The sequence below is a fragment of the Sapajus apella genome, unplaced genomic scaffold (assembly GCF_009761245.1).
Source record: "Sapajus apella isolate SASKATOON/1434 unplaced genomic scaffold, GSC_monkey_1.0 scaffold76, whole genome shotgun sequence".
Classification (NCBI taxonomy): Eukaryota; Metazoa; Chordata; class Mammalia; order Primates; family Cebidae; genus Sapajus; species Sapajus apella.
In genome coordinates this window covers 1,978,908-2,006,583 of record NW_022437016.1, presented here as the reverse complement: position 1 = coordinate 2,006,583, position 27,676 = coordinate 1,978,908, and the positions used below count along the sequence as shown (strand labels likewise).

General features: G+C 40.7%; 2 protein-coding genes across 8 annotated transcripts in view; one reads left to right on the top strand and one right to left on the bottom strand.

The window, feature by feature from the left end:
• The window catches only part of ASTN2 (astrotactin 2), a 948,324-nt gene that overhangs the window by 687,697 nt on the left and 232,951 nt on the right, over positions 1–27,676 (top strand). Inside the window, exon 1 of one of the 4 annotated variants that reach the window (XM_032251602.1) lies at positions 20,574–20,767. The exons of the other annotated variants lie outside the window; for them this stretch is intronic. The gene's annotated coding sequence lies outside the window, so the exon portion shown is untranslated. Of the gene's footprint in view, positions 1–20,573; positions 20,768–27,676 lie in introns of those variants that run through there. 4 annotated transcript variants of the gene reach the window in all.
• On the bottom strand, positions 7,181–20,533 carry TRIM32 (tripartite motif containing 32). Of its 4 annotated transcripts, none has more exons than XM_032251603.1 (2): positions 20,451–20,533; positions 7,181–10,271 (listed from the first exon to the last, which is right to left on the bottom strand). In XM_032251603.1, the coding sequence occupies exon 2, from the start codon at positions 10,188–10,190 to the stop codon at positions 8,229–8,231; it is 1,962 nt and encodes a 653-aa protein (XP_032107494.1). In that variant the 5' UTR covers positions 10,191–10,271; positions 20,451–20,533; the 3' UTR covers positions 7,181–8,228. The 4 variants fall into 4 exon arrangements, with proteins under 4 accessions (XP_032107494.1, XP_032107496.1, XP_032107497.1 ...); XM_032251605.1 differs by having other exon boundaries at positions 7,181–10,268; XM_032251606.1 differs by lacking the exon at positions 20,451–20,533 and adding an exon at positions 20,169–20,285.

Below are 27,676 nucleotides of genomic sequence, written 5' to 3'. Positions count from 1 at the left end.
CCAGAACTCAAAATAGACTAAAACTTATTGGGCTTTTAAATAAATTGTGAATGCTATTTCTTGCAAGTGTCAGGGATAGAATGGCCCTCACCTTAAATAGCTTTCAGGAATTTAACCAAGGTGGAAGGACTTGGTACTATGTGTGAGGTAATGGTCCATTCTTTTTAGTGAGCTCTTTTGTGACTATTTGTATGTCCTCAGCAAGTGTACCAAATGAGTGTTCTTGGAGCATGATGTGATCAGTATGATCAGTGTCATTACTCTGCTCCTGAAGAAAGTTAGATGTGGTTAAGGTCTTGTCTTCAGACTGTGTGAAGGACTGGCTGTTGTTACCCCATGCGTAGCTGAGTAAAAGAATATTGAGCCCCTTTGATGGTGAAGGCAAATTGTAGCTGAGTGGCAGTTCAAATTTTAGCCAAATCTATGACTTAAAAGTATTTACCAGTTGTTGATTAGATCAGGTTAGTTACTTTAATAATATTTGATATGGGAGCCTTATTGGCTAGAACTTCAGCATTAAGATGGCAGTAATCTACTGTGAGATGCCATTCGTTCTTTCTAGGTTTCTGAACAGGCTACATTGGGCCATTAAATGATGAAGCAGTGGGGATAATCACTCTTTTCTAAATAGGTCTGGTTTATGGGTTTCATACCTCAAAGACCCTGTTTTAATTTAAATTGGGCCATATTAACCATTTTAAATAATGGAGGAGGGGAAGGTCCATTTCATGCCATTTTGGCAAGCTGATTTATAAGTGCCAAAGACTTAATTCAGTTTTAATTTATTGCTCATTGGGTTAGAACATCTATGCCCACTATGGGATATTTTAGGTTCATGGGTGCTATGGCTATGGGGAATTTAGGCAGGGCAATAGTCTGATTAAGATGAGGCATACCTATTTGTCTTACTAACATGTCCTGAAATATCCTCAGTTATCTCTGCTAAGATTATAGGGGTACTTTGTTTAAATTTAGGGGAATCTCAGGTATAATTTGAAACCCAATATTAAGGCCATGAGGGTTTGACAACTGGTACATTTCAGATGTTAAAAGTTAATTCAGAATCCAGGTTGTAGAGGTACAAAAGCCAAATAGTAACCTTTTATCTGGTTTTGTTGTTTTTGCATAAATTCTTTAATTTTGGATTTCCTATTGGGTCAGATTATGGACTTGTTTCGGTTTTTTGTTTCTTTCCCCCAGTATCCAAGTTTATTTTATTTTCCTTTTGGTGGTTACTGTATAGCATTTGGTGGATTGTGGTGGTAGTGGTGTGGGGAGGGGCTGGGGAGGAGGGAAAGTCCTCTCAATCCTGCTCATATTTATAAGATTCTTCCACCAGAGTTGCAAATGCATATGATCAGGATTAGAGTCTCTCCCATGCTAACAGTTGCTTTATAGGGTTTTAGGACCCTGTGCTTAAGTTCTGTTTGAAATAACTCCTCGGCTATACCATGGGGATATCGTGGAAGCTTTTCCCTATAACCCTTGATATAATTTCAGGATTTTTAAAAGATTTTTTTTTTTTTCTGCTGGGGGCAGCCATTGTGGCATAGGCAGAAATAGCAACAAAGGTATTTTGTAAAGTCCCTAGTGAACCATCTGCTTTTGGGAGTTTGTACCATAGTATTCAACATGGTCTTCCTCCACGAGTGATTACCAACCAGCCTGCATATTGCACAGGGTGTCATTGTTTTCTTTGAACACTCCGTACAATGAGGGCAACACCTGGCTGAGACAACCAACCAAAATGACTCAGGGTAAGAGTCATTCCTCTGAGCCTCCTGACAGTCACAACTTACATGGGGATCCAGAAACATAATTCAGAGACGCAGGTAACTCTGAACCAAGACACATGACCCAGGGCCACTTTATTCTTGTTCTTAAATGCCAATTATCAAAAATTCCAACTTAGCTGAGGACAGAAGCTTGGTAAGTTTCAGTGATTGCAGCACAAAGCAGTACAGCACAAAGCAGTGACAACAAAAAAAAAAAAAAGAAAAGAAAAGAAAATAAATTCTAGCCAGCAATAGAATCAGTTAGCAAACTAAAGCAAGAGGAAAGCCCTGCAATAGTAGTGGTCATCTCCTAGACACTCTGCTTGTTGCATCAAGTGTTCAGTCATCCCGGAGGAGAGTTTGAACCCCTTACCCAAAACTTGGTTTAAGTGTTAAAAGTGATGTTACACTAGGTCCAAATAGATATGAAAAGATCTATCACTCACAGGAGGCTTTCTACAAAGAGGAGTGTGAGTTCTCAAGCAGGTCCAGGAATGGCTTCAGCAGGGAAAGAAGAGGAGCTTGGCTTTTCCTAGTGGCTTGGAGGTAGGGCTGCAGTGAGGATTCTTAGGTGGTTTGAACTTCCAGTGGCCACAAAGGTGGAAGCATTTAAGCTCTCTTACTGGTATGTTCAGATACGGGGCAGAAGGGGGAATGGGTTTTAAAAACTCAGCCAGTCAGACATCAACAAATGAGTCAGACTGTACTACAAAGTTTTACTAAGTTTACAGCATTTATTTGACATAGGCTTTTGAGGGAAGAAAAATTTGGTATTTCAGGATTTTTAAAAGACAGAAAATGTATTTCTGAGACAATGTCAATCAGTGATTGCCTATAAGGAGATATATTAGAATATTGAAGAGGGGATACATTTTCAAACTATGCCTTTGCCCTTCACCCTCAGGACTCTAAGGAGATTCTGATCCATACTCTACCACCTCTATAAGTATGAAACCTCACTGTGCCATGGGTACTGTTGGGAGTAAGTCACATGTACAAGGGCAGAAAAACAAGAGAACCACTTGAATTATGACTCAACCACTTTAGGCCTTTGAATTTAATGTCCCCTCATTCTGGGGTGGTTTTAACTTCTGGCACCAACTTCTCACTCTTCATCCTAATCTTGAACCTTTGTTCATAATATTCCCTTTACTTTTATGGCCCTTCAGCAACCAGATCTCAACTAGAAATAGTCTTTGCTCAAACGCTTGGCACTCCATTTCTATCTTGTTACCATTTATCTTACTCTCTTGCATTTTTTATTATTTGTTTATACACCTTATCTCTGCAGCCAGATCACAAGCTACTTGTCTGCAAAATTCATGACTGATTTTCTTTGCATTCATTAGTCATATAAATATTGCTAATAATAATAAAGAATAGATGTCTTAAATATGTTTAATAAGTGAGTGATAAATGGAATCTCAGGTTTTGGTATTTTTTGACAATATGCAATGCTATTATAGTTATAACCAGGTAAACTGAGTAAATCAGCAAAAGATAATCCCAGTTTTATCTGTATAGGGAAAACATGAATTTGATTGAGACACACTCATACAAACTCCTCATGCTTTTAATCAAGATTTCAGTGAGTCAGTAAATAACTTTTCCTTTGGGCTTGCAGGTGTTAGACTTTCCTTACCAGTTTCTATCATCTTTATATCACAAAAATGAAGTAACTCTCAAGACATATTTGGTTTACTGTAATTTCAAAAATGCTTTTTAGTCTGCTAAAAGGCATTTATATATCCATCATCTCTTCATAATACTGCAGTAAAATGTGAAACAGAATCATTACTAATGAGAAAAGAGACTGAGAGATTAAATGACTTAATGGCCATAGAGCTAATAAGTGAGGGGAACAGGGCTAAACTAAGGACTTCCTGCTTACAAAGCTCAAGCTTTAACCACTTAACAGAGAGATTTTTTTGAAGCTAGCCATCTAAAGAAATAGCTAAACATGCATGTTTCTAGGGTCTTAAAAATTTTTTTCATCTCTCTCTATATATGCGTGTATATATATAATTTGATGTACGTACTACATATTAGCGCATATATATAAGATCTTTTTAAAAATCTTGGCTCTGTTTACCCCTCAGAAAGAGTCAAGATACCATCTTAATTACATTAATCAAATGACTAGACTTTAGGATTTATCTGCAGCTTTCCTAATGGGATACATTGCTGTGACTGAGTCTTGCTTCTGCCCCTCCAGCAATCCCTCTTCTTCCAATAGGCTTTTTAATTAAGAGGCCAAGAAGCACTGAACATGCTATTGCATCACTGATACAGGTCTGAAAATCTCCCCTGGCTTTCACGTGAATGTCTATCAGCTCACCATGAAGGTAGCGATGCCTTTACCTCCTATGATCGAAGTTACACATTTTCTGAATTAGGTACTTTTACATATACTATCCCATTTATATATTTTAATTATCACAACAGCCCTTTAAAACATAAACTGTCATTTTCTTTTACCAAAGAAAATTGTGGCTCAGCAGGGTGACAATAGTTAAGTGACACAAAGTCACAACAGATGGGATGGAGAAGCAATTGTATCAAAGTGGGGATGATTCAGGGTTTTGTTGTTGTTCTACTATTCTAATGTAAACAAAACACATTTATAACAAAGATTATGCAAAAACATTGGGAGTGGGGAGCTCAACAATTCCATTGGTTAACAAGTTAATTAAAATCATAGTGCTAGAAGAGAGTTTGGTGACATACCAACATCCTTATTTAAATTGATAGGGAAACTGAGGCTCAGTTATGATGATCACTTGAGGTCACACAGCTAGTTAAAATGCAGAGCTGTGATTCAGACACAAGCCTGGCTTCAAATCCAGTGATCTTCTCACTAGAATACATTGCCAGTTCCAGAGCTAGCTCACTAACTTCAGACTTAGCCTGGGTCCCATGAATATTAATGATATTGACAAGATAAAGCCATAGGTTTGTAGTCTGTGTATTTTGCTATACAGCCTTCTACCTCCCTGCTACCCTGCTTGTAAAATTCATCCAGACATCTGTTGTTTCATATCTGTAATTTGTTTTGAGATGCCTTGAGGGGCTGCATGTCCTGAGTGCAAATCAGCATCCTAGTAAGATGCAGAGTGGAGACCTGAGTCTCATACTAGCTTTCCCCCTTTCATTTCCCTCCTACAAAGTAGAGTAACACTTCACTTTTAAGAGGCCATTAATTAGCACTAGATTAAATTATAACTACTTAAGCATTACTTGCCTTTACCCAGAGGAACACTGTGAAGCTCAAGCCACGTTTATTCTAATGATTGGAGTAACAGAGTACCCCTCTGCAGACTCAGACTGGAGGGTACATAGTAGGTAGTCAATAAATACTGAATGAATCATTGCTCCAAAACCTTAAATTCTATGTAACCACTCAGAATTATAAAGGGGAGGAGAGGCTTAACCAACATGTAAGTCAATTGTTTGCCACTAGTTTTTTACACACCTTATACAAGGGCCTGTCTGCATATCCCTTTTTATTAATCTAAGGGGGCTACAGTAGGAAGACTCAGGTTACTGGAGTCCCATTAAGTCAGGTCAATAACTGAACCAATTAAACAACTGAGAACATATTCTCTACTAGGCACCATGTTACATGCTGGTAGCTAGTTAGCCCTCAATAAAGCTCAAATATATGGACAGATAATTGCAACACAGTGATTTATATGATAATAGGAATATGAAATAGAGAGACAGTAGAAAGAAACAGATGAGCTCGATATCCTTGGAGACTTGTGAGGGGAAAGACATGCCAAAGAAAGGTTTTAATCGCCAAATAGAAACCTGTTAAGCAAGAAGAAAGGAATTGTTTTGCAAGGTTGGACCACTTCCCACCACCAGGCAACTAGATCTTTTGAGCAACTAAAGAATAAAAGCCATCATTTATTGAATATTCCAGGAAAGAAACCAGGAATTTTCACATCTGTTATCTCATTCCCTTCTAGGAGACAGGGATCATTTTTGTTATTTTCCAGAAGAGGAAGAGTTAAATGACTTGATCAAGGTCACATGACTAATAAGACAGAAGTAGAAGATGAGCAATGTTGTAGTTCAGTGGTTTCAGAAAAGTATTCTGTAGATTCACAAGTTTTGCAATTGTAGCACAGGAGGTAAGGTAAAGGGAGGAAATAGCATATTTTCCAGCTGCACAAACCTGATTCAACCAGAGCAGCTGCTCTTTGATCTACTTTGCATTATAGACTTCCATATAAGACTTTATTTGGACAAGGGTACTGCTGCTTAAAACAAAGCAAAAAAACAGCTGTAATCGAACAAAGTAGTTTCTTGGGGCCCTAGTCTGCAATTTAGTCAACATGGCAGATAATTAAAAATTGACTAAACTAAGCACAGCCTAAAATATGTACATCAAAGGGGAAAAAGAAGAAACACTCAGATCACACTTCCATTTTGAACCATCAGATACCTGCTTTACTTGAGGGAAAAGGCATGACTGGTTTAGGTAAGTAGAGATCTAAATGCTGAATGTCACTCAGTGATAGCACCTCTTTCCAAAAGCATGGGCAGCTGGAGGATTCCTGGCCTCATTTACCTCCAGTCAGCCCACAATATTATATTTATTTCTCTACTGCAAACAGTGTGCCAAAGGCCAGAGCCACTTGCTGCCTCAGCAAGTCCCCCAACGACAGCAAAGGACCTCCTGCTGCTAGGTGCCCCCACAGATAAAGTGGCTGTAATAACTAGTGGAGTCATTTGTGATGCACTTTTAATTGGATCAATTTCCTCTCAGTTACCCAATCTTTGAAAATCGGATGCAATTTCATAATCAGAATATGGGGCTTTCTCCAGATGAAAAAAACAAGACAAACTAGTTCAATGTCATTTTAGTAACCTCTTCACCTACCCTTTGGCAGCTATTACAACACAAGCCAAAGAAACATTACTACCATAAAAACAATTTTGAGCAGCTCACTTTAGCAAATTTTGTTTCCATGAAAGCAAGGGAGTTGCTCTTTGGCTTGGCATCAGCCCTGCACCTAGAGTAAGATATACTGCTTAGTAAACATCAAAGCCTCAGGAACCTCATCACAGGCTCTCTCACCCACTTCTGATCTTAAAAACAAAACTAACTAACTTCCTTTTTGTGAACTGTAATTATAAACATAAAACATATAGCAGAAGCTCAATTTAGAATAGGGTATTGGTGACTGTAAACCTTGGTGGATGATTCCGTACACATGTATTTGGGAGAAAGATTTGGATTATTATCTTTACATAATAGGGCTTTGGCTGAATTTTAACCTGGGTAGCTACCTACACTCTCAAAGAAGTGTGAGATAAGGAAGCAAAATGGCATAGTGGAAGTTATCCCTCTTGTCATCTCCAAAATCCTGTATTTAATTAAAAGACATAAACACCAGTGATGAAGAAACAGTTCTCAATTATTTAATGCTTGGCAGAGAAATGGAAAGAGATCCTGAAACCAAATAGTATGAACTCACTTGAGGAAAATACAGAATAACCAACCAACAGTTTTGCTCTTTGTTTTAGTAATGAACTTGAAAATGTGTCTACCTCCCCACTTTGTTGGCCCTGGCCTATGTTGCACATTCAATAGACCAGGCCAGAAGAGAGAGGTAGTATGAAAAATGATGAGCCCTAATGACTATCCAAGTATGCTGACTCTATCTGCAGTTGTTTGCTTATTCCCAGCTTCCTATGCTTTGGCATAATTCCAGTCCATATATGCTTCTTTAAAAGGCCAGCAATTTCCAGGCTGAAGTCGTCAATACCAACCAACTAGGGTCAATCCATTCTGTCACACCTGCAAGTTTCAATCCAAGATGGCACAGATCTTCCAGCCAAGAGGTACTGTTTCCTAAAGGGCCTGTGTATCCCCTTTGGTAGCACTAAATGAATGAGCTTTCACACTGGTGAAGATGATTGGACTGAGACATCATATTGCAGGAATATGATGTCTGAAACGTCACTGAAAGGTGGAGCAGATACCACTGAAGCATGCACACTGAATCCAATCAGAGTTGAAGAGGAAGTGTCACAGATGAAGCACATTATAATAGGAAGGAAACAATGGATCCAGGGCATCAAAGTCAAATGGAAAAAAAATCAAGGATTTAATACAAGGGCAAATGTCAAACATGGCACAAAGGACTAAAGTGGCTCTTTCTACTGAAGCCTTGGAAGTGCCTAATTGCTAATCAAACTTCAGCTAACACCATCGTGTGTCCTATTTGAGCAGTGCATCTTTTAAAGCTCTAAATTCAGGTGGAAAGCAGGGAGGGGGAAATAACAAAAAACAACACTAAAAGATGGAGCTTCTAAAGTTCTAGAACTACCCAGCTGGAATCAGGACATAGGCCAAGTCTACTCTATATGAGACACTGACAACTAAGAACTAAGGGAAGGGAGGTTGGCTAGGGAGCAGAAAAAACTGGTATTTCTCATCCCTTATGGGGTAGAATATCTTCTCAGATGGTAGCTGTAGATCTTGATGCAATGATCCCAACAGTCCAAGACCAGCAGCTGCCCCTTGGGAGTGAGGGCTATGCCAACCGGACAGGTAAGTCCCTCTCGAATAAGGACACTATAGCCCCCACCCTTAGGAAAATGGAGAATTTCCTTGCGACTACTATCAGCCACAATGAGATCACCACGAGCATCCACACACATGCCAGCAATGCAGCGGAAATCCTCATTCTCCGAGAAGAAGTGGCTAATCTGGCGACCCAGCTGCCCATCAGGGCCTACAGAGCCAATGGAAAAGCCACCCTCTAGGTGGTGCTCATTCTGCCGATTCTCCAGATTGAGGCCTAAGCCCTGGGTGAAGTAGACGGTGCCCTCTGCATCACAGGTGACAAATTTGGGCCGCACAGCACTGCAGAGGCAACTGTATTTGACCACCCCTGATCCTCGATCAACTGTGAAACACCAAAGCTTTCCACCTTCCACATCAGTTACTACAAACTGGCCAGATGGTAGGGCTGTGATGCCCCATGGTTTGCTCAGCTGGCTCCTGTGACAGGCCACGCAGTGGCCATCCAAGGTATATACCTTGAGGGAGTTATCATAGCTGTCAGTCACACCAATTAGCCCATGGCAGTTCATGGCCACTGAGAGAGGAGTGAGGTTGGGTAGATCCGCCCCAAGAAAACTTAGCACAAAGCTATCAATGCCACTGGGGCTACGGCGGATTTCCTTCAAAAAGCCTTTGCGGGTAAAGACTTGTATACGATAGTTGCCACGGTCAGCGACTAGCACTTCACCTTGACTGGTCACGTAGAGACTGACTGGAAGATTGAACATTCCTGGAGTGCTGCCTTTGGCCCCCATCTTCTTGAGAAAGAGGCACTGCTGGATATTGGAGGCTGCCTCAGGACCCCGCTGTTTAGCAGGTGAGGCCTTAGGGCTGGCAACCACTTCCTCCGGGCTCATGTCCATCTCTCTAAACGTAACAGAGGTAGAGGCAGCAGAGGCTGCAGCTTCCATGGCCCAGGAATCTTCCATGTTAACTGTTCGGGGCTTCTTAACAGCTTGCCCAATTTGAAGGGGGCCAACATGACCTACCTTAAGGAGCTCCACATCTTGCAGGGTGAGCTCCCGAGGCAGGCTGGCAGTGAGCTCTGGCTCCTCCTCATCAGCTGTCTCCTCCAGTAGTGCTACATCTGCCTGCTTAATTTTGGCCAGGAAGTAGTCACAGCGAGACACAGCCTGCACCTCTGCAATGTTAAGCAGGTAACTCTGCTCCTCTACCACTTGACTATTGGACTTCTCAACTTCAGCCAAAGAGCCTGTGAAGAACTTCCGAGAGCGAGCCAGCTCATCCTGGACCCTGCGCTCCTCATGTCCATACTCCTGGAGAACTGCTTTATACCTTGCCTGAAGGTCCTTGGAGACACCTTCCAAGGCTACCTTCCGCCGCTGCAGCTCCCCCATAAGTTCCCGCAGACGAGTCAGCTTCTCTCCAAAATCCCGACGCCGCTCCTCAGCTGCCTCTTTGACAGGGAGTGTACAGTGACTAGGAGGCTGATGGTCTGCCTCCCGGCAGGGCTCACATAATACCAAACCGCAGCTCCGGCAGAACTGCCGGGGCAGACGCCGCCCACAGGACCGACACATGAGCAGCCCCACAGCCTCACTGAGCCCAGCTGTATCAATGATCTTTAGCACTGTCAGATTGTCTGTCAGCTGGGTCAAGCTGGTTATGCGGGTAATCTTGCTGCAAAAGGGACAGCGGACACCATTGATGCTACTGGCCAATAGCTTCTCCAGGCACTGGCGGCAGATGGTATGGCCACAGTGCAGGAGCTTGGGCCGCAGCTGCTCTTCTGTGAAGGACTCCATGCAGATGGGGCATTCTAGCACTTCCCGGAGGGCATCCAGGTTCAGGTGAGAAGCTGCTGCTGCAGCCATTGGTCTTTCTTTGAAGGGTACTGCTACCACAGCTCAGAACTGAACAGCACAGTATTCATGCCCTAAAGGGTCAAGTTCCTGCTAAAGAGAAAAAGAAACCATTATTCATTTTCCTCTGACTATATAAATCAGTTCGCTCAAGAAACATTTAGAGAATAGCTATGATCAGTCGTTCAGTCATTCACTTACTTAACAACTATCTTACTGAGGTCTATGATGTGTCACGTGAAGGTGACATATAGGGAGACAAAACAGATGACACACTGCATAGTGGGTAATAATTCAGATTCTGGAGTCCCAGACACTTACTTAGTTGCAATGACCATAAGGAAGTAATTCAAACTTCCTAAAGCTCTTTCCCCATCACTCATCTATAAAATAGAAGTAGTAATGGTGTCTGCTTTATATGGTTCTTATAAGGGCTAAGTAGCAAGATAAATACAATATGTTTAGTATAGCACCAGGGAAGTAGTATACTTGTAATAAATGCCAATAATTATTTTCCTATTTTGTGAATTTTACAACTCATAATTTACAATTAAGAGAAAAGCACAGGAGAATTACATACAGTAAAAGGAATAAGTATAACATGCAGGTCCACACGATGTCATGGTAGATATGGTGACTGGAATGATGGATTCTACCTAACAGACTTGGGGAAGGCTTCCCAAAAGCAGTGTCACTTCTAAGATATGTCTTGAAAGAAATGAAGCAATGAGTGATAAAGGTACTTTAAGAAAAGAAAACCATGTAAGCAGAAGTGTGGAGGCTTTTTTCTTTTTTTAATCATGTCATAGAGTTTATTGTGTCATGTTTGGGGACCTAGGAATCATCCACAGAAGTAGAAAATTGTGATGATTAGCTTTAGGTGAAGTGCAAAACATCAGATCAGAAAATACATATTTTCCATGCATCTATCCTCTTACCTAACTCACCAGTCCACCCATCTAAGTCTAGGTATCTTGTTCTGTATTAGATACAAGAGGTCTTCAGGATACAGATTCTGCTCTTCAGATATTCAAACTTTATAAAACACATGTAGGCAAATAATATTGAAGGCAGAAAATGGTACTATAAATGAAATAAAAACTAAGTTTGATGGGGGTTGAGGAGTCATTCTAATTTGAAGGGAAACAGAATTTTCAAAGGGAAGATGACATTTGATATTGGCCTGGAAAGATGCATAAATACGTGGAAAAGAAAGAAGTAGGCAAAAGGTACAACCTTAAGAAAGTTTAGAATGCAAGGGAAAGGACAAGAAGTTGCATGTGTTAGAAAGAAAATGGAGAATACCTAAACTCTAGGCATTTTATTTTCTCCATCTGTAAAATGGAACTAATACTGTGTTTACAGAGTTAATGTAAGATTTAAATAATATAGAGTGTATAGAGTGCTGAGATTTGGCTCTGCACCAAAAAAGCCCTAAATGAATTTTTGTTCTCTTTTTTATTCTCCTTAGATTAAAACTGCAGGAGTATACATGGGAAATAGAGTAACAGACTTGGAAAGGTAAATTGGGGGAATAATTAGAAAAGGTCTTCAGAGCCAAAAATGAGATTTTTGAGCTTCATTTTCAAGGATATAGTGAGACAATTAATGTTTTGGAGCAGGGAGCTGATATGATCAAAGCTGGAATGGAGTAAAGAAACAAATCAGAGAAGATAGGGGTAATGGGGAGTCTGAACTAGGAAGCAGGTGGTGGAAACAGAAAGGTGCATTTGAGAAATATCCAGAAGTATAATCAGTAAGATTTGAAAGGTGAGTGGATTATGGTGGGGGAGTGGTAAAGAGCTAAGATAACTAAAGACTCAAGCCCAGGTGATTTAAAAAAATTTAGTGCCGCCGGGCGTAGTGGCTCACACCTGTAATCCCAGCACTTTGGGAGGCCGAGGCAGACAGATCATGAAGTCAAGAGATCAAGACCATCCTGGCCAACACGGTGAAACCCCGTCTCTGCTAAAAATACAAATATTAGCTGGGCATGGTGGTGTGCACCTGTAGTCCCAGCTACTTGGGAGGCTGAGGCAGGAGAATTGCTTGAACCTGGGAGGCAGAGGTTGCAGTGAGCCGAGAGCGCCACTGCACTCCAGCCTGGCACCTGTTGACAGAGCCAGACTCTGTCTCAAAAAAAAAAAAAAAAAAAAAATAGTAGTGCCTTATCAAGACAGTTTATTTCTGGCTTTGAGTACCCTCTGCTTCACCCAGTACCAACTATGAACACTCCTACCCTCTTGATATGCCCTTTTCATATGCTTTTGAAGTTGATCCAGAAAGATCTCAGTGCTCTGTAGCCTTATGTCACTGTCTACTTATACCCCAAATCAGAATGAATAGGTCTAGCAAGGTGAGGCATATGATAAATTTAGCATTTCATATATGCAAATCCTACAGCTGTACCTGTGTAGTCTTGCGATCTGCAGATGGTCACCTACCAAGGAGAAGAGGAAGTAAAGGGCAAGTTCGCTTGATTTTAAGGACAATGCATCTAGCTCAAGAACACTTTGCACATGACATCAACTCTTTCTCCAGGCATAGAGAAGGGGAGTTAATGTAGAGATACATATTATAACAAATTTCTACCACATTAGCTTTGGAATACAATCTGACAAATAACCAGCAGCAGACAAGCACAGTTTCTAAAGTCAATCCTTCTTCCCTGAAATCCCACTTCCTTTGTACTGCAAGAAAAACTATGCATCTAGTGCCTATTATGTACTAGTTACTATGACAGATATTTTATATGCTTAATCTCTTTTAATCTTCATGATGACACTATGAAGTAGGTAATATTATTATTATCTGATTTTATAGATGAGGAAACAACGTTCAGAAAACCTTGCTCAAGGTCACACAGCTCAAACATGGTGGAACCTTGCAGTACAGATATTTTTACTTTATTTAACCCAACATTATTTCAAGCTATTTTTTACTGTCACATAACAATGATTAACTATGTTCTCTTGACCATGTTCTGGGGAATGCTGCCTTATAGCATCTGCATTTTCTCCGTATGAGAGAAGGAACAATAATATAGTTATGAGATTCTGCTGCTATAGAGTGGGATAGATTGATTTATTAGCTGAGTGATCTACTCTCACACAGCAATCTTGCAATCCATTATGACTCAAATCCATACCTCAGCAAAGTAACATTTACCACATATCATGAGCCTATGAGGTCTGATGTGGATATCTGAAACTATGAATGTTGAATTCTCAAATGCCAAGTGTCTAGGGGCAATAGTATAGACATATTGATAGAAATTTCAACTCAGGGTCCATGCAACCCTTCTCAATGCTAAATCAATAGCTTCAGTTCTCTCTTTTATTGTCTGAGACAACAGACTGAGGGCAACATTTGGAGTCTGAATCTAGAATGTTACCTTACAATGCACAGGGACATCTGTGTTATTCCCAGAGTTGGCAATGCAGATCAGCTTATTAAATAAGGGTGCCAACTTGCAAGAATAATAGCCAATTATTTCCCACCTTTCAGGAATATCTTATTACTCCTTCAATTAAAAAGCTTCCTACCTCTCTAAGACATCAACTTTAACAAATGAATTTGCTATTTCCACATCCCCAAATTATCTCAGCTGACTACAGCTTCACCAAGCTCTCTGAGGATGTCAAGAATTAATTCCTGCCCCAAAGCTGCCATGCTTTGCCAGGAAAACCTGTGTTGCCCTCACTGAAGTATGAGGCATGGATATAGCTACAGACCTGGAAAAAGCCAGAACCACTTTTCCCATTTCCATGACTTGAAAACATGTGCTTTGTAAAGGATCCTAGCCTGAAATGGTGCTAAGAGACAGGCAGATACAGCCTGTCTCCTCCAGAAGGGCACATCTGGTCATTATTGTTAATACTGAGAATGACTCAGACAGAAGGTCAGTTTGACTTCAGTTTCCCCAAAAGACTACACAAGTAAAAGGAATTGTCTTATCATTCCAAATCTTTAAGTAAGCTGCCGATTTTCTGCCAGCTATCAACTCTGCAACCAATCAGAATGAATATCCAACCTGGTATTTATCATCTTGGCTCTCTTCATGATCTCTTGAATGTCTCTTTCCTGTTGTGCACTTTGTGCCATTAATTCTTGACCTCCCACCTCATCTAACATCAGCTTACCACCTTCCCACATCCCTTGATCTAATGATTAATACTGTACATCCCCCACTATACTTTACCAGCACATCTCTTCAGCTCCCAATGAGAATCTACTCCTTAAGCTGTGTCTACCCCTGTTACCCTAAGATTCAAAAAAATTATATAATTATATTCCATACTAATCTAGGCTCTTCTAGCACGACTGGGTTTTCCCCATCCCATGAAATGAGTAACCGAGATAGTAAAAAAAGCAAACAAAACACAAAAATGAACCCTGAAGTTATAAGAACTGAGATCATATCTTAGTACTGTCACAAGTTGTGGGGGAGTAGGCAATTTATTTAACCTGACTAAACCTGTTTTCTTAGTTTACAAAAAGAGTTCTGTAATGACTAGGGATAATGCATATAAAGTACTTAGCCTGATACTTGTAGGTCACAATAAAAGGATGCTAAATAAATAACGACCAGAAACAGCATTAACAATAACTAGTACTAGTATTAATAACACATTCAGTTTACAAACTAAATTTTGAAAGCATGAAGAACCTTTCTTTTCATGGCATATAAAGGCACATAAAGATTAATAAAAGGGCTGATCAGTTTTTGAGTGTTCTGATTGAGAATGCTAGACTCCAGACTAAAAACTGATGGGTAAATGAATTTACAACTTCTCTTGCCCAGAAAATGAGCTGCTGTAGCTCTTTCAAGCCTGAAATGCTAGAATGCGTAATAATCTCCTCACTTGAGACCAAGAGGTTGAGGTTGCAGTGAGCTATGATGGTGCCACTGTACTTCAGCCTGGGAGAAAAGGGAAAACAAGGTAGTAATCTCAAGCTGTAATATAGATGAGAAAACTAAGACCAGGAGAGGGAAACTAAGACCACAAATCACTCAACAGAACTAGGACAAAAGGACACGAACTAGGAGTGGGCGGTATTATATAGATTAAGGAAGTAGGCCTGAGGGATCAGGCTTTCTCGATTTGAATTCGTACTCTACCACTTACTGTGGAGACATGGGCAAGTTATCAATACTTCCGTAGTTCTCAGTTTATCTATTAAAAGGGGCTTTAAAACAGTATCTTCCTCGCAAGATTACTGTTAAGATTAAATGAGATTATGTGTGTAAAGCACTAAGTATAGTACTAAGCCAGGCATACAATTAATTATATATAAATAATAGTTTTTATTATTAGTAGCAGTAGTAGTAGTGGGAGCAGCAGCTGCTGCTGCTACCACCCAGCCTATTAGAAGAAATGAATAGGCACTTTTCAGCAGACTGTATCCAAAGCCTCAGATATATACACATAAATAATGAAAATTCTGAGCCCTCCTAGAAATTGTTTTACCTGATCCCAGAATCAAAAGATTAGAGATGATCTAAGGTTTCAAATCCTTATCTAATGCTTGAATCTCCACCATGGGTAGTTCTCTAGATGTCTCTATTTCCTATACCTGTATCAGTCTTTCACGGCTTAGGCCACCAGCAAAACTGGAGAACTTTAAGCAATTAATGAAACAAATCTTTGCTGAGCATCTATTATATGTCTGGTGGCCCTGTGAAAGGTACTGGTGATACAATTTTGAGCAAAAACCAGACATAAACAGTGCTTTTCCCTAAAAACTTAACAACATGTAAAATAATGCATTTCCTTTCACAAGACATAAAGGTCCATCCTGCTATTGACATGCTCTGCTGGTTTGACTAGGTTTTTTGCAAGATTTATCATATTTCCTTTTCTGTCAGCTTTCTAAACTTTATTCCTCATATAGTCTAACAAAATGCTAATCAAGTGCAAAACTATCTCTGTGCCACCAAAAGCCACTGGTTAGCTGGACTGACTTTAAGGAAGTCAGTGAAGTCATCACCTGACATTCAGTCCTGTGTGTGTGTGGGAGAGGATTCTGATGAAATTTATTCAGGTCACTTAAGGCACCTGCAGACAACTAAGATAAACTCAAAAAGTAGGGGCTTATAGGGAAATACAGGCATGCTCCTGAAGTTGTACCAGTCTGGGGCAAACAAAATGATCCAGAAGGAAGTATGTTTGTAGATAAAGAAAACTTTAGCTAAACAATGTCAAGAGCAGGCTAAATGAATAACAGGGTTTCCTGAAAAACATGCTTGCCTGTTGTCTCTGTCTTCCTCCAAAACTGCAGGACCTATAAAGAGTCCCTTGCAGCTTTCACAAACATAGGAGTACCACCTATGCTGCCAATATGACTCAAGGAATACAAGAGAAAGGAAAAATCAATAGCCTTTTCTCAGGGACCTCCAACTCACCTCAACCCACTCTCTCTTTCAGTTCCTTTCTCTACATATAACATCTGTCCATTTAATAATGAGATTTTGATTAAAGGATCACGAAGATCCTAGGAAATACACAAAATGGGATGAGAATTTTGGGGAGACTAACAGAGACCACTTAGGGTTAGCAAAATCTGGCAAAGAGCCTGGGCAACATAGCGAAACCCCATCTCTACAATAAATTTAAAAAATAATCAGGTGTGGTGGCATGCATCTGTGGTCCCAGCTACTTGGGAGGATGATGTGGGAGGATCACTTGAGCCTAGGAAGGCAAGGCTGCAGTGAGCTGTGATTGTACCACTGCACTCCAGCCTGGGTGACACAGCAAGACCCTGTCTCAATAAATAAATTTTAAAAATAAAATAAAATAAATAAATCTGACAAAGCAACACTTAGTTATCTTTCAGCACTGCCTTCCTCTCATAATTGCTAACACTCTTAAAGCAACTACTACTAATTGTCAGGCAGTTTTTATACGTTCTCATATTCTCATAATAACCATGTAAAGTATGTGTCATTCCTCTTCAAAAATAAGGAAACCAATGCTCAGAGAAAAGAGCCTGTCCAAGGTCTCAAAACCAGTAAGTAATAGAACAAGGATTCAAATCCCAGTTTCAACTCCCAGCCATAAAATCACTAACTTAAAAGATGTTGTATAGTTTCCTGGCTTTAGACAAAGTTTGGCTGAGATGTTGGTAAGGGCTCCTAGAAATGATTTCTAAATTTGATTGTTTTACCAGAAACACATGATGGAGGGAATGTCACAAAGGTTACACATCAGTGTGCATAGACAATGATCTACTTTAAGGGCCTTACAAACTTCTGGCTTCCAACTACTCTCCAGACTTAAACATAGGGGTTCTGAAGGGTTGGAAAAGCCTTCTAAGAAAACTACTATAATGTAACATAGGAGTAAGACGGAACTGGGTTTGCATCCCAACCTAGCCACTTGCTCTGTAGCCCTGGGTAAGTTCTCATCTGTAAACAAGGAATAAAACCCAGAATGTTAGCAGGATGATTGAATTCACTAAGATAACACACATAATAAGCACTCAATAAATGATCATCATGTGCATTTTTAATAGATTGAGGCTGACAGGACAAGTACTTGTCCAAGTAACATAAGAAATTAGCAACAGAGTAAGAAGTTTAGACAGGGCTGACTGAATTCCTATGACATATTTTCTTTTAGGGATGTGCGTGGATGTTCCAGCTAAGTTTTACAGTCAGATGCAGTCTAGCTTTGTTTCTGAACTGGCTTCAGCAATGCTGTAGCTAGTCCTGGAGATGATAGAACCAATGCTATTATTTTGCTCCAGGGAAAAGCAGCCCAAAAGAGACCACACAGAACAGTAATTACACTCCTTCAGAATATGAATGCCTTAAGCCTCAGTCCCTGCTATGAGGTGTTTTCTCAAGCCAATGGCCTTCATACCTCACCCCATAGTCTGTTGTATCTCATTCTGCCAGGTAACCTCAAACTCCTCTCCTTATCTAGCCCCTCGTCTTGGTCTAAGAGCAAACCAAGAACAAAGTCCAGGGCTCCTCCCTACCTAATCAGAGAGATTTACCACCTTCCCCCCGCCCCTCCCCCACCACCCCATCTTTGATACTGGGCAATCCTCTTTTTCATTAGAGGGGAATGGGCTGAGAAAATAAGACTAAGCAGGCCTTAGCAAGGAAGTAGCAAGGAAAAAGGGAATATACAGAGCTACAGAGATTTGGGTATGAGCTTACCTGTGTCATTCCTACCTATGGAAACTTAGGCAAGTCACTTCCTAAGCCTTAGTTCCCTCATATGTAAAACTGAAAACAGCAGTGCCTACTTAGAAGGATATGAAAACTGAATAAAGAAGTAGATATAAGACTAAAAGTTACTAGATTTTGAGAACTTACTATGCGCCAGGTCCTAGGCATGCTAATTTAATTACTTCACTAAATCCTCACAATTCTGTGACATAGGTTGTTATAATAACCCCATTTTACAGGTGAAGAGCCAAGGCACTGGGCGGTTAAGTAACTCATTCAAGGCCACAAAGTCAGGAAGAGATAGAGCTAGGGCTTGAACCCAGGATATCTGACTGTAGGGCAGAGTGCCTGAACTTTGGCAGTATTGACATTTTAGGCAGGATAATTCCTTATTGGGGGGCAGGGGCTTATCCCATGAATCATCAAATGTTTAACATTAACATAAAACATTAACATGTTTAATCTACCCACTTGAGGCCAGTAGTATTCCCCACCCTAACTGTGACAACCAAAAAACATCTCCAGACATTGCTTAATGTCTCCAAGGTGACAAAACCACCCCTGGTTAAGAACCACTGCTTTATAGTCTGGCACAGGACTAAATGCTCAACACATAAGGGCTCCCTTTTATTTTTGTCTCAGACCCCAAACACCTCATTCACAGAGGCACCGCCCCTTCAAGCTGTAATGGATCTTAAATAGGATTAATTATTCCACTTACTCCCCTGGAGGTCTCACATTCTATCTGCTATAGCAGCTTGTGGGTACAAGGAAAAGGGGCTCAGGTAGATGACCTTGAGTAGTTCCATTCCTTCTTCCCTAAAGCCTACTATTTTCAGTGGGCTGGGGGTGTTAGAGTGGAGTTAGGGGCAATACCATACCTGCCTCATGAACGGATCTTTGTTTAATAAATGAAGAGATTCTGCCCTTCACAGGGATCACCACACTCCTTCAGGATCTCTGAACTGAAGATGTATCATTTTGTTCCTCAACACCTGATCTCTGCTCATCTTCATATACTCATCTATATCACATTACATTTAGGTCCTTGGGTTCCCTGAACTCCCTCTGTCTCCCATGCAGCGATTTAAGGAAAATCTCTTTAGCAGCCCAAGACACCAATCCACAAATATACCCAGGGTTCTTTGATTCCATAGCCCAGTTAGGACATCTCTACCCCACGATTCAATCCTCTCCAAACCCTGTCCCCAACCCTCTTACAATACCACATTCCAATCTCTGGGGCTGTCTACCGCAACCCTCATCAATTCCTCACTCCTATGCCCCAAATCCCTCGGACATAGATCCTTTAATCCCTGTTTCCAAATCTCTGCTGCACTCAGCCCTGCACCTCAGTTCAACGCCCCAATTCCACACCTCAGATTTCTGCTCTCCCTCATTCTGAGTCCCCCATCTCCTGCATTCCATCAGGCACTGTGCCGCCCTCAAACCGTGTTCCTTCCTCTTATGCACTGAATGTCATGTGCTGGCTTCACACTTCAGCCAGGTCCCTTCTTTCTGCTAACAAGACACAGTCCCTCAAGAACTCTTCCCCATCCCCTCAATCTCACCCTCATCCCACTCCGAAAACCCTCTCTCATTAACACTGAGGATCGCCCTAGACCTTGCTTCTATCATCTCAGACCCTGTCCTTGCCAGATGCCTAGCGCCCCCAGATTCCCTCAAATCTCATCGGGGGCCCCCAGTTCCTTCACATTTCTGAAATTCTGCACCCAGGTTCCTCCAGGGCCCTGATTCCCTCCCCTCTCCCACATGCTGCACCCTTTTCCTCCTCAGGCCCCCCACATTACCTCATACCTCCCGAGATGCTTCAAACGCAAATCTCTTCAGAGCCCCTCGTTCCCCTCCCCCAGCTGCATCTCCTCGGATCTCCTCAGCCCCACGAATCCCTCCCGAGCCTGCCCCTCGCAGCCCCACCCCCACCCCAGTCCTGCCCCTCAGATCCGGTCCACAGACCCTGCCATTCGGGCGCGGCCGCTGCTCGCCGGCACGGCCCCCTGCCCCGCCACTGTGCCACCGCCCACGACTCCGGCCGCGGTCCCAGGTCCTCAACCCTCCTTCCCGCCCCCTACCTGACCGCCCGCGGCTCCGACGAGTCCACCGCCGCCAGCCCACCCGCCTGCCGCCCTCTGCGCACGCGCCGCTGAGCGCCCCTTGCCGGGCTCCAACTCGCAGAGCTCCCTGTCCGTCACTGAGCCCCGCCCCCCGAGGCATGCTGGGGCTTGTAGTGCCGCGGGCCCGAGAGCGCGGGGGCCAGTCGGCCCTGCAGGGGTGAGCGTTCTTCTGAGAACCAGGGGGCCTTAGCAACACGTAATCCAGTTTTCCGTCTCGTTGAGCAGATGAAGAAACCGAGGCCCACGGGCGAAACAGACCTGCTCAAGTTCACTCAGTAAGTCAGGAGATAACCCAAAACGCGTTTCTGACTCCAGTCCCAATGTCTACTCCTTCACAAAACCGTGGCTTCCAGGGTAGTCCTAAACAAAGCCTTGGCACTTCGCTGAGTCTCAGTTTTTCTATCAGAGAAATGGGCCAACGGAAGAATCAAACTTCCATTCTGGGGAAGTCGAGAACCGGGACTCCCTGGGAAGGGCTGTGCTTCGGCCCCATGTTCTGTGCTCTGACACAGCGCTGCACTAGAGACAAGTTTATCCATGAACACAGTGCTCTGTAAAGGAATGTTTTGCCTGAGCTGGGAGGTCGACAGCACAGGCAGTCGTGGGGAATACTGTCCCTGCATACGGAGCTTCCCGGGAACCCACACCAAGTCTAGTTTTGGAGAGTCAGGGGTGAAGGTGGAGGAGTCTTACCGGGTGGGAGGTGGTCTGGCCTGAGATTTGAGGGAATCTGGGGCACTAGGCATCTGGCAAGGACGAAGTCTAATAGAGGACTGGCTGGCCATAACCTGCAGTCCTTGAGGTAGTTTGGGGCAATCACATGCTCTCCAAGGTGACTATACTGCACAGCTTAGGAGCACAAAGGAGTTTGAAGTAGGATGGCCTTGGATTTGAACTTCCACTTACCTATGCGACCCTTGCACAATGATAAAACAATAACTAACACCTTTGAATACTTGCTGTCTGGCTACAGCTAAGGACTTCAGGTGCGTAGCTCACTAAATCCTCCTAAGGACCTCATAAGATAAGGCAGCTGATAGTTAACCTACACCTGTTGTGTAGCCTAGGTGGTTACACAACAAACCTGTGCCTAAGTGTTAGAGCCCAGATTTGTACCCGATTCTGTCTGGGAACCTACTCTCTTAACCTTGTTCACTCTCTCTCCCCATTTTCTAAATTTCTAAATGAAGTTTGCTATGAAGATAAACCAAGATTATGGTAGTTTGCACTTGGTAACTGTATTTGAAAAATTGTAATTAGCAGGTAGGGGATAAGGGAGAGGCAGTGCCAAATGATTTCTCATTTGTACTCCCCTCTTAGACGAGTTAGGGAGATTTTGTATTCTTTTTTTCTTTTTTCCTGAAAACCACAGTTATCAGCCCAATGTATACATTTTGGACTGTTCATAGTCTTACACCTATACATGTTATATATATATATATATATATATATATATATGTATCAATACAGACATACTGCAGACATACTGATGTTTCCCTAATAACAGAAGAGTGTTAAAAATATTCCTGGGGATCTATCTCAAGCAAGTGTTTTGGAAACAAAAAAAAATCCTCTCTCAAAAAAAAAAAAAATCAGTGTTTGACTTTTTTTAATGTTTAAATTACCAGTTAAATGAATTATTATACTGCCCACAAAATCTTAGAGTAAAATAAACACTCTAGGAAATGCACTAATTTTTATCTTGTACCTTGACATAATTGTGGCACAGTATTAGAATTCTTCTTACAGAGGTATTTAAAAAATAATCTTTGTGGAGTACTTTCAATACTCTTTATTCAGCATTTTAATGTAATAGATTTTTATTTAACACTTAAACTACCTGTATCAGTGTAACTACCCAAGGGGTTCACCTTGCCCACTGCCAAGACAGAGCTGATTCAAGACAGGGGAATTGCCGTAGAGAAAGAGTAATTCACATAGAGCTAGCTCTGTAGGAGACTGGAGTTTTATTATTACTCAAATTGGTCTCCCTAAGCATTGGGGAACAGAGTTTTTAAGGATAATTTAGTGGGTAAGGGGAAGCCAGTGAGCCAGGAATGCTCATTAGTCAGGGATGACATCATAGGGAGTAGAAGCTGTCCCCTTGCACTGAGTCAGTTCCTGAGTAGGGGCCCCCAAGATTAGATGAGCCAGTTTATAGATCTGGGCGGTGCCAGCTGCATCAAGTGCAGGGTTTGCAAAATACCTCAAGCCCTGATCTTAGGAGCAGGTTAGGGAAGGACAGCATCTTGTAGCCTCCAGGTGCGTGGCTCATAAACCATAATTTCTAATTTTGTGGCTAATGTTAGTCCTACAAAGACAATCTAGTCCCCAGGCAAGAAGGAGGTCTGCTTTGGGAAAGGGCTGTTACCGTCTTTGTTTAAAAGATAAACTACAAACTAAGTTTCTCTCAAAGTTAGTTCAGCCTATGCCAGGAATGAACAAGGGCAGCTTGGAGGTTAGCAGCAAGATGGAGTCAGTTAAGTTAGATCTCTTTCACTGTCTCAATCATAATTTTCCAAAGGTAGTTTCAGTCCCTCCCTTTGGGTTTTATAACACCTTAATCTTAAGGTGTAGGTTATGAAGATGGGAAGATGCCGTCGGTCACTCTGGCTTCTTTTTGCTGACAGGGGACCTAGTGGAAATGGGAGTAAACCCCAAGGTGAGGAGAGTCAGACTGCTTTGCAACTGTCTGTCTGAGCATACTCATGCAGACCTGCCTGGGCTTCCAAGGCTTGCATGGCAAAAACTCTCATCTATAGTTTTAGCACAGCGTTTAAGTGAATAGCCTACTATAAGGTAAATAACGAGTCCTAGGATGAGGAGTACAGTCCTGAATTTTAAAAGCAAAGCTTTGAAAGCATTGGTTTGGGGACTTCTAACCCACAATGAATTTAGGATTTAGTCAAAATTGTAGAAAAAACTCAAGGACAGCCAACAGTAGGTTTTCTTTTGAAGCATATTTTTTCTCTCTCCAGACCCCATTTTTATTAAAAACAAATCGTGATAGAACTGATTTGGCCTGGTTATTTGCAGAAAGAATATTTATTTTTCACTTAGGGTCTTTTTTGTTTAAATTGGCTTTGATGGAACTCTGTTCCATGAGGAATCTCAGATAAAACTTTTTAAAAGCTAAGCTCAGCCATGGGTTTGTACCCTCAAATACCTGAGTTGGGTAAATTCCTCTCTTCTCAAGGTCCCAAGATAACTTGGAGTTCCTGGGTCTCTTAGAAAGTGACATTCTTTTTTTTTTTTTTTGAGACGGAGTCTTGCTCTGTCACCAGGCTGCAGTGCAGTGGCACGATCTCAGCTCACTGCAACCTCCACCTCCCGGGTTCAAGCAATTCTCCTTTGTCAGCCTCCCGAGTAGCTGGGATTACAGGCACGCACCACCACGCCCAGCTAATTTTTTTGCATTTTTAGTAGAGACGGGGTTTCACCATGTTAGCCAGGATGGTCTCGATCTCTTGACCTCGTGATCCTCCTGCCTCCGCCTCCCGAAGTGCTGGGATTACAGGCGTGAGCCACCACGCCCAGCCTAGAAAGTGACATTCTTTACTTACCACAGATCAGGAAACTTTTACAGGGACTGTGTAGACAAGGTATGATATTAGATTCCCCAAGGGGCTTTAATTGGCTCTATACATTAACTTTGACTCTTTGAAGGAAACATGCCATTCCAGTGAAAGCTTTGGTAAAATAACCAACTTCTCCAGTTGTGTCCTGTTACAAAGTAAAACAGATTCTTATTGCACTTATGCAATTAACTATACTGCCATAAATTGAGAATACTTACAAATAGTTTCCATATTCTGGAGAAGTCAGGTAGAGAGAAACCAATATGCTCCAAAATTTTTTCAGAGTATTTTTTACTCACTTGTTAAAAGTTGTAAATAACTCTAAAGAAATAAGCTATCTTGACTCTTAAAATGAAAGGATTAGCAATGTTTAATACATCCACTATCCATGAGAATCCTAGAAGTTTCATTTTTTCCTCTATTCCAATAAAACAATTTTTAAAGTTACCTGAGACCTTCACAAGACAAAATGTCTTAGATGACAAAAGTCTATAGCCACTATTAAAGCTACAATTGACTAGGAATCTTGGTTACTTCTGTGACATACAACAATTTTATATAGCAATTATAATTATTAATAATGTACTGTAAATTATGTCAGAATTATGCCCTAAGTGCATGCAGAAAAAAATTAAAAAAGAAAAAAAATCATGTCAGAATTATAGAAGTTTCCTATAATTTTTGGAATTCACAGTAACATATTTATACAAATACAGTCCAAAGAAAACCAAACACCATTTACTGTCCAATTTGAAAGTTTTTCCTTGATGCTAATGTCACAGCCTCAAGTTTTTAATCAGAACTGGCATTTAAGAGTGGCTTTTAAATTTTATAGCCGATTATGAAACCATCTTTTAAAGAGGACCAAAATGAGACAACAATTATAAGTGGATGACAAAACATTTTAGGGCATCTACACTTAAAGACATGATTGACAAGGAAATTTGTTACCTCTGTGGCACGTAATCATTTAACGTAATAATTATTACTGGTAGCATATATTAAGTCATATTAGAATTATAGGAGTTTTACGTAATTTTGGAACATATGCCAATAACACATTTACACAAATGTTCCAAAGAAAGCCAAATTCCATTTCATATTTGACAGTAATTGCTGTATGAGTCTCATATGAAATAAGCCAAATGTCATTTCTGGACTTTAGAGGATTTAATATCTAAAAGATTAGGCTAGAAAGAGACATAATTTATAATTTGATTTTGGAAAGTTTGTCAAATATGAAAGGTTTAAAACACTGATATTACAAAATAGAATCTCAAGTCACCATAAGTCAGCCATTTGGCCCAAATGATAACCATAAGTCATTCATTTGTCCAAAATGATAACTTCAAAAATTTTAAAAAAGAAAACCCTTTACTTTGATAGAGGAGACTTAGCTTTCCGAAGAAGACCTCATAAAGATAGCATGAAGCTGTTTTATCTCTTTTCTGTCTTCCATTTTTATCCCTGCCATTTACCCAGAGAGAAAAATAAAACCCTTTGATTATCTTTTAACATTACATAAAAATCATCTTCAAAAGAGAAAATCAAATTTCATGTTTGCATTAATGCATCTTTAATGTTAAAACTAGTTATTTAAATAAAATTTTATGTCCAGTTTTAATTAGTTTGACCGTAAGGTAAGATTTTCATAAACTTTTTAGAACGCCTTACAATTTTCCATCAAACAGATCAATTTTATCAATTTTCTAAGAAAACCCTGTTACTCAGACACATGGACCCAGATTCTGGCCCCACATCTGTATGATTTTAATGTTTTATCCTATGGAGAAAAGCGAAATAATTTCTTTCAAATCTTAGCCAATTTGTTTATACCCACAGAATTTTTTTTACAGGATCAACCTTTATAAACCCTTTTCACTTTGCTTAAACCTTCTGTTTTGTTTTGTTACTCTTTTAGGTTGAGACAATCTTTAAAACCCTCTGAACTAGACAAAATTACATTCCCTTTATTAAAAGCCATATTCCCATGCCTTCTTATAATCTTTTACCAGAAACACATTCCCTATGTACCTTGTATGTAAAACTGTTTCTCCAGTGTTCTCAATAATCTATTACAATGTTAACTCTTACCAATTTTCATTTTTAGTGAAAAACCTGATAAGTAAGCAATTTTAATTATGTACTAGGGGTGGGGCCTAGGGCATCAGACTGAAGTGAAGATAAGCTCTTACTCTTTTTAGCATAGCTAGTAGGCATGGCTTTCCATTTGTCTCCAGGCCTTATCTATAATCTAATGCTCCAAAGTAGGTAAATCGAACAATTTTCGAAAGTCAAGGAAACAGTTTGACCTTAAAGCATTTAATAAATCTGATATCTGACCTTAATTGAGTCCAAATGCCTACATTTTTAAGACATTTTATTTTACCAATAATCCTTAAAACTGTCTTTATTTCCAAAAGACTACTAAAGTCATGTGAACAAAAAAGGCATTAAAATTTCTTTCTTCTGATAAAATATTTGATTTAAGTGCTTATTTTTCTAAGCCAATTAATCAGAGCTCTTTTATATATAAATATACAACACGCATATATAGGCAGAAGATTCAGCACTTGTAAGATTTTTTATTTGCCAGTTTCTTAATTGGATTACTGCCTTCAGGGTGGAGCTCTTGGAGGAACGGGGCCAGGAAAACATGCATTTTTAGGGCCAAATAAGCAGCAAATAAGCAACTGAAGCAAAGATGGATCCCCAAAATTAAGGGTACCACTGCCTCCCGGGTCCCCAAAAGGAGGGAAATACTATGGGAGAAGGCAATGCAGTGCTTCTACCCTGCATTTCATTGCAAGGCAACACAAAGCCAATCAGCCCATTTTGTAACCAGCCTTATTGGGAGTCTCATCTCCCAATAAGGAGTAGGGATGTTTCCTTATCTTCTAGGTGGCCAATAGCATGCTTCTCTGATCCAAGTGTGCAGAGTCAAGTATCCCTCTGTAACTACTATTGGCCATACCTTAAAGTGTATTTCCTACCTAGTTATTACACACCAAAGCTCTTTTATAATGCCAAGTAATTTCTGATACCCTCAAAACTAAAAACTGTCAGGTAACACAATGCAAAATAGAACAATGTTTGATTTTGAGAGGGATCTATCCACTTTTAATTCCTGGGGTTTAATGAGGAAAACAGTGTTTTTGTTTTTCGTGTTTCAAAATAGAGTCTGTGGCACCTCCTCTGTTTTTCCCAAGGAGTCCCAGGCTACCAGAAGTTATCTTATGGCCTCTCCTGTGTACATTAAGAGTGGCAAGACAAAAAAATGAAGAAAAATAATTCAGTAGACCGAGAAGGAAAAAAAAAACCCTTTTCCAGAAAAACAAGTTCCAAGAAGAGAAAAAAAAAGGCCTTTTAAATATATTTATAGCTTGTTTATCCACTTTTAATTAAGCTGACTTTTAACCATAGTACTCCTTAAAAAAAAATCCTTTCAAATCTTTTATTACCTGACTTTAGCTATGCCAGGTGACCAATTTTTCTAGCTTCTAAACTTTACCAAAGGTAACCTCCTAGATGCTTCAAAGATATGATAAGTAGTCTCTTTCCTTCTTTCTTTCTTTCCTTCCTTCCTTCCTTCGCTCCCTCCCTCCC

Bases quoted from the DNA above. Each gene is read 5' to 3' on its own strand.
- TRIM32 (XM_032251603.1), bottom strand. From the start codon at position 10,190: ATGGCTGCAGCAGCAGCTTCTCACCTGAACCTGGATGCCCTCCGGGAA.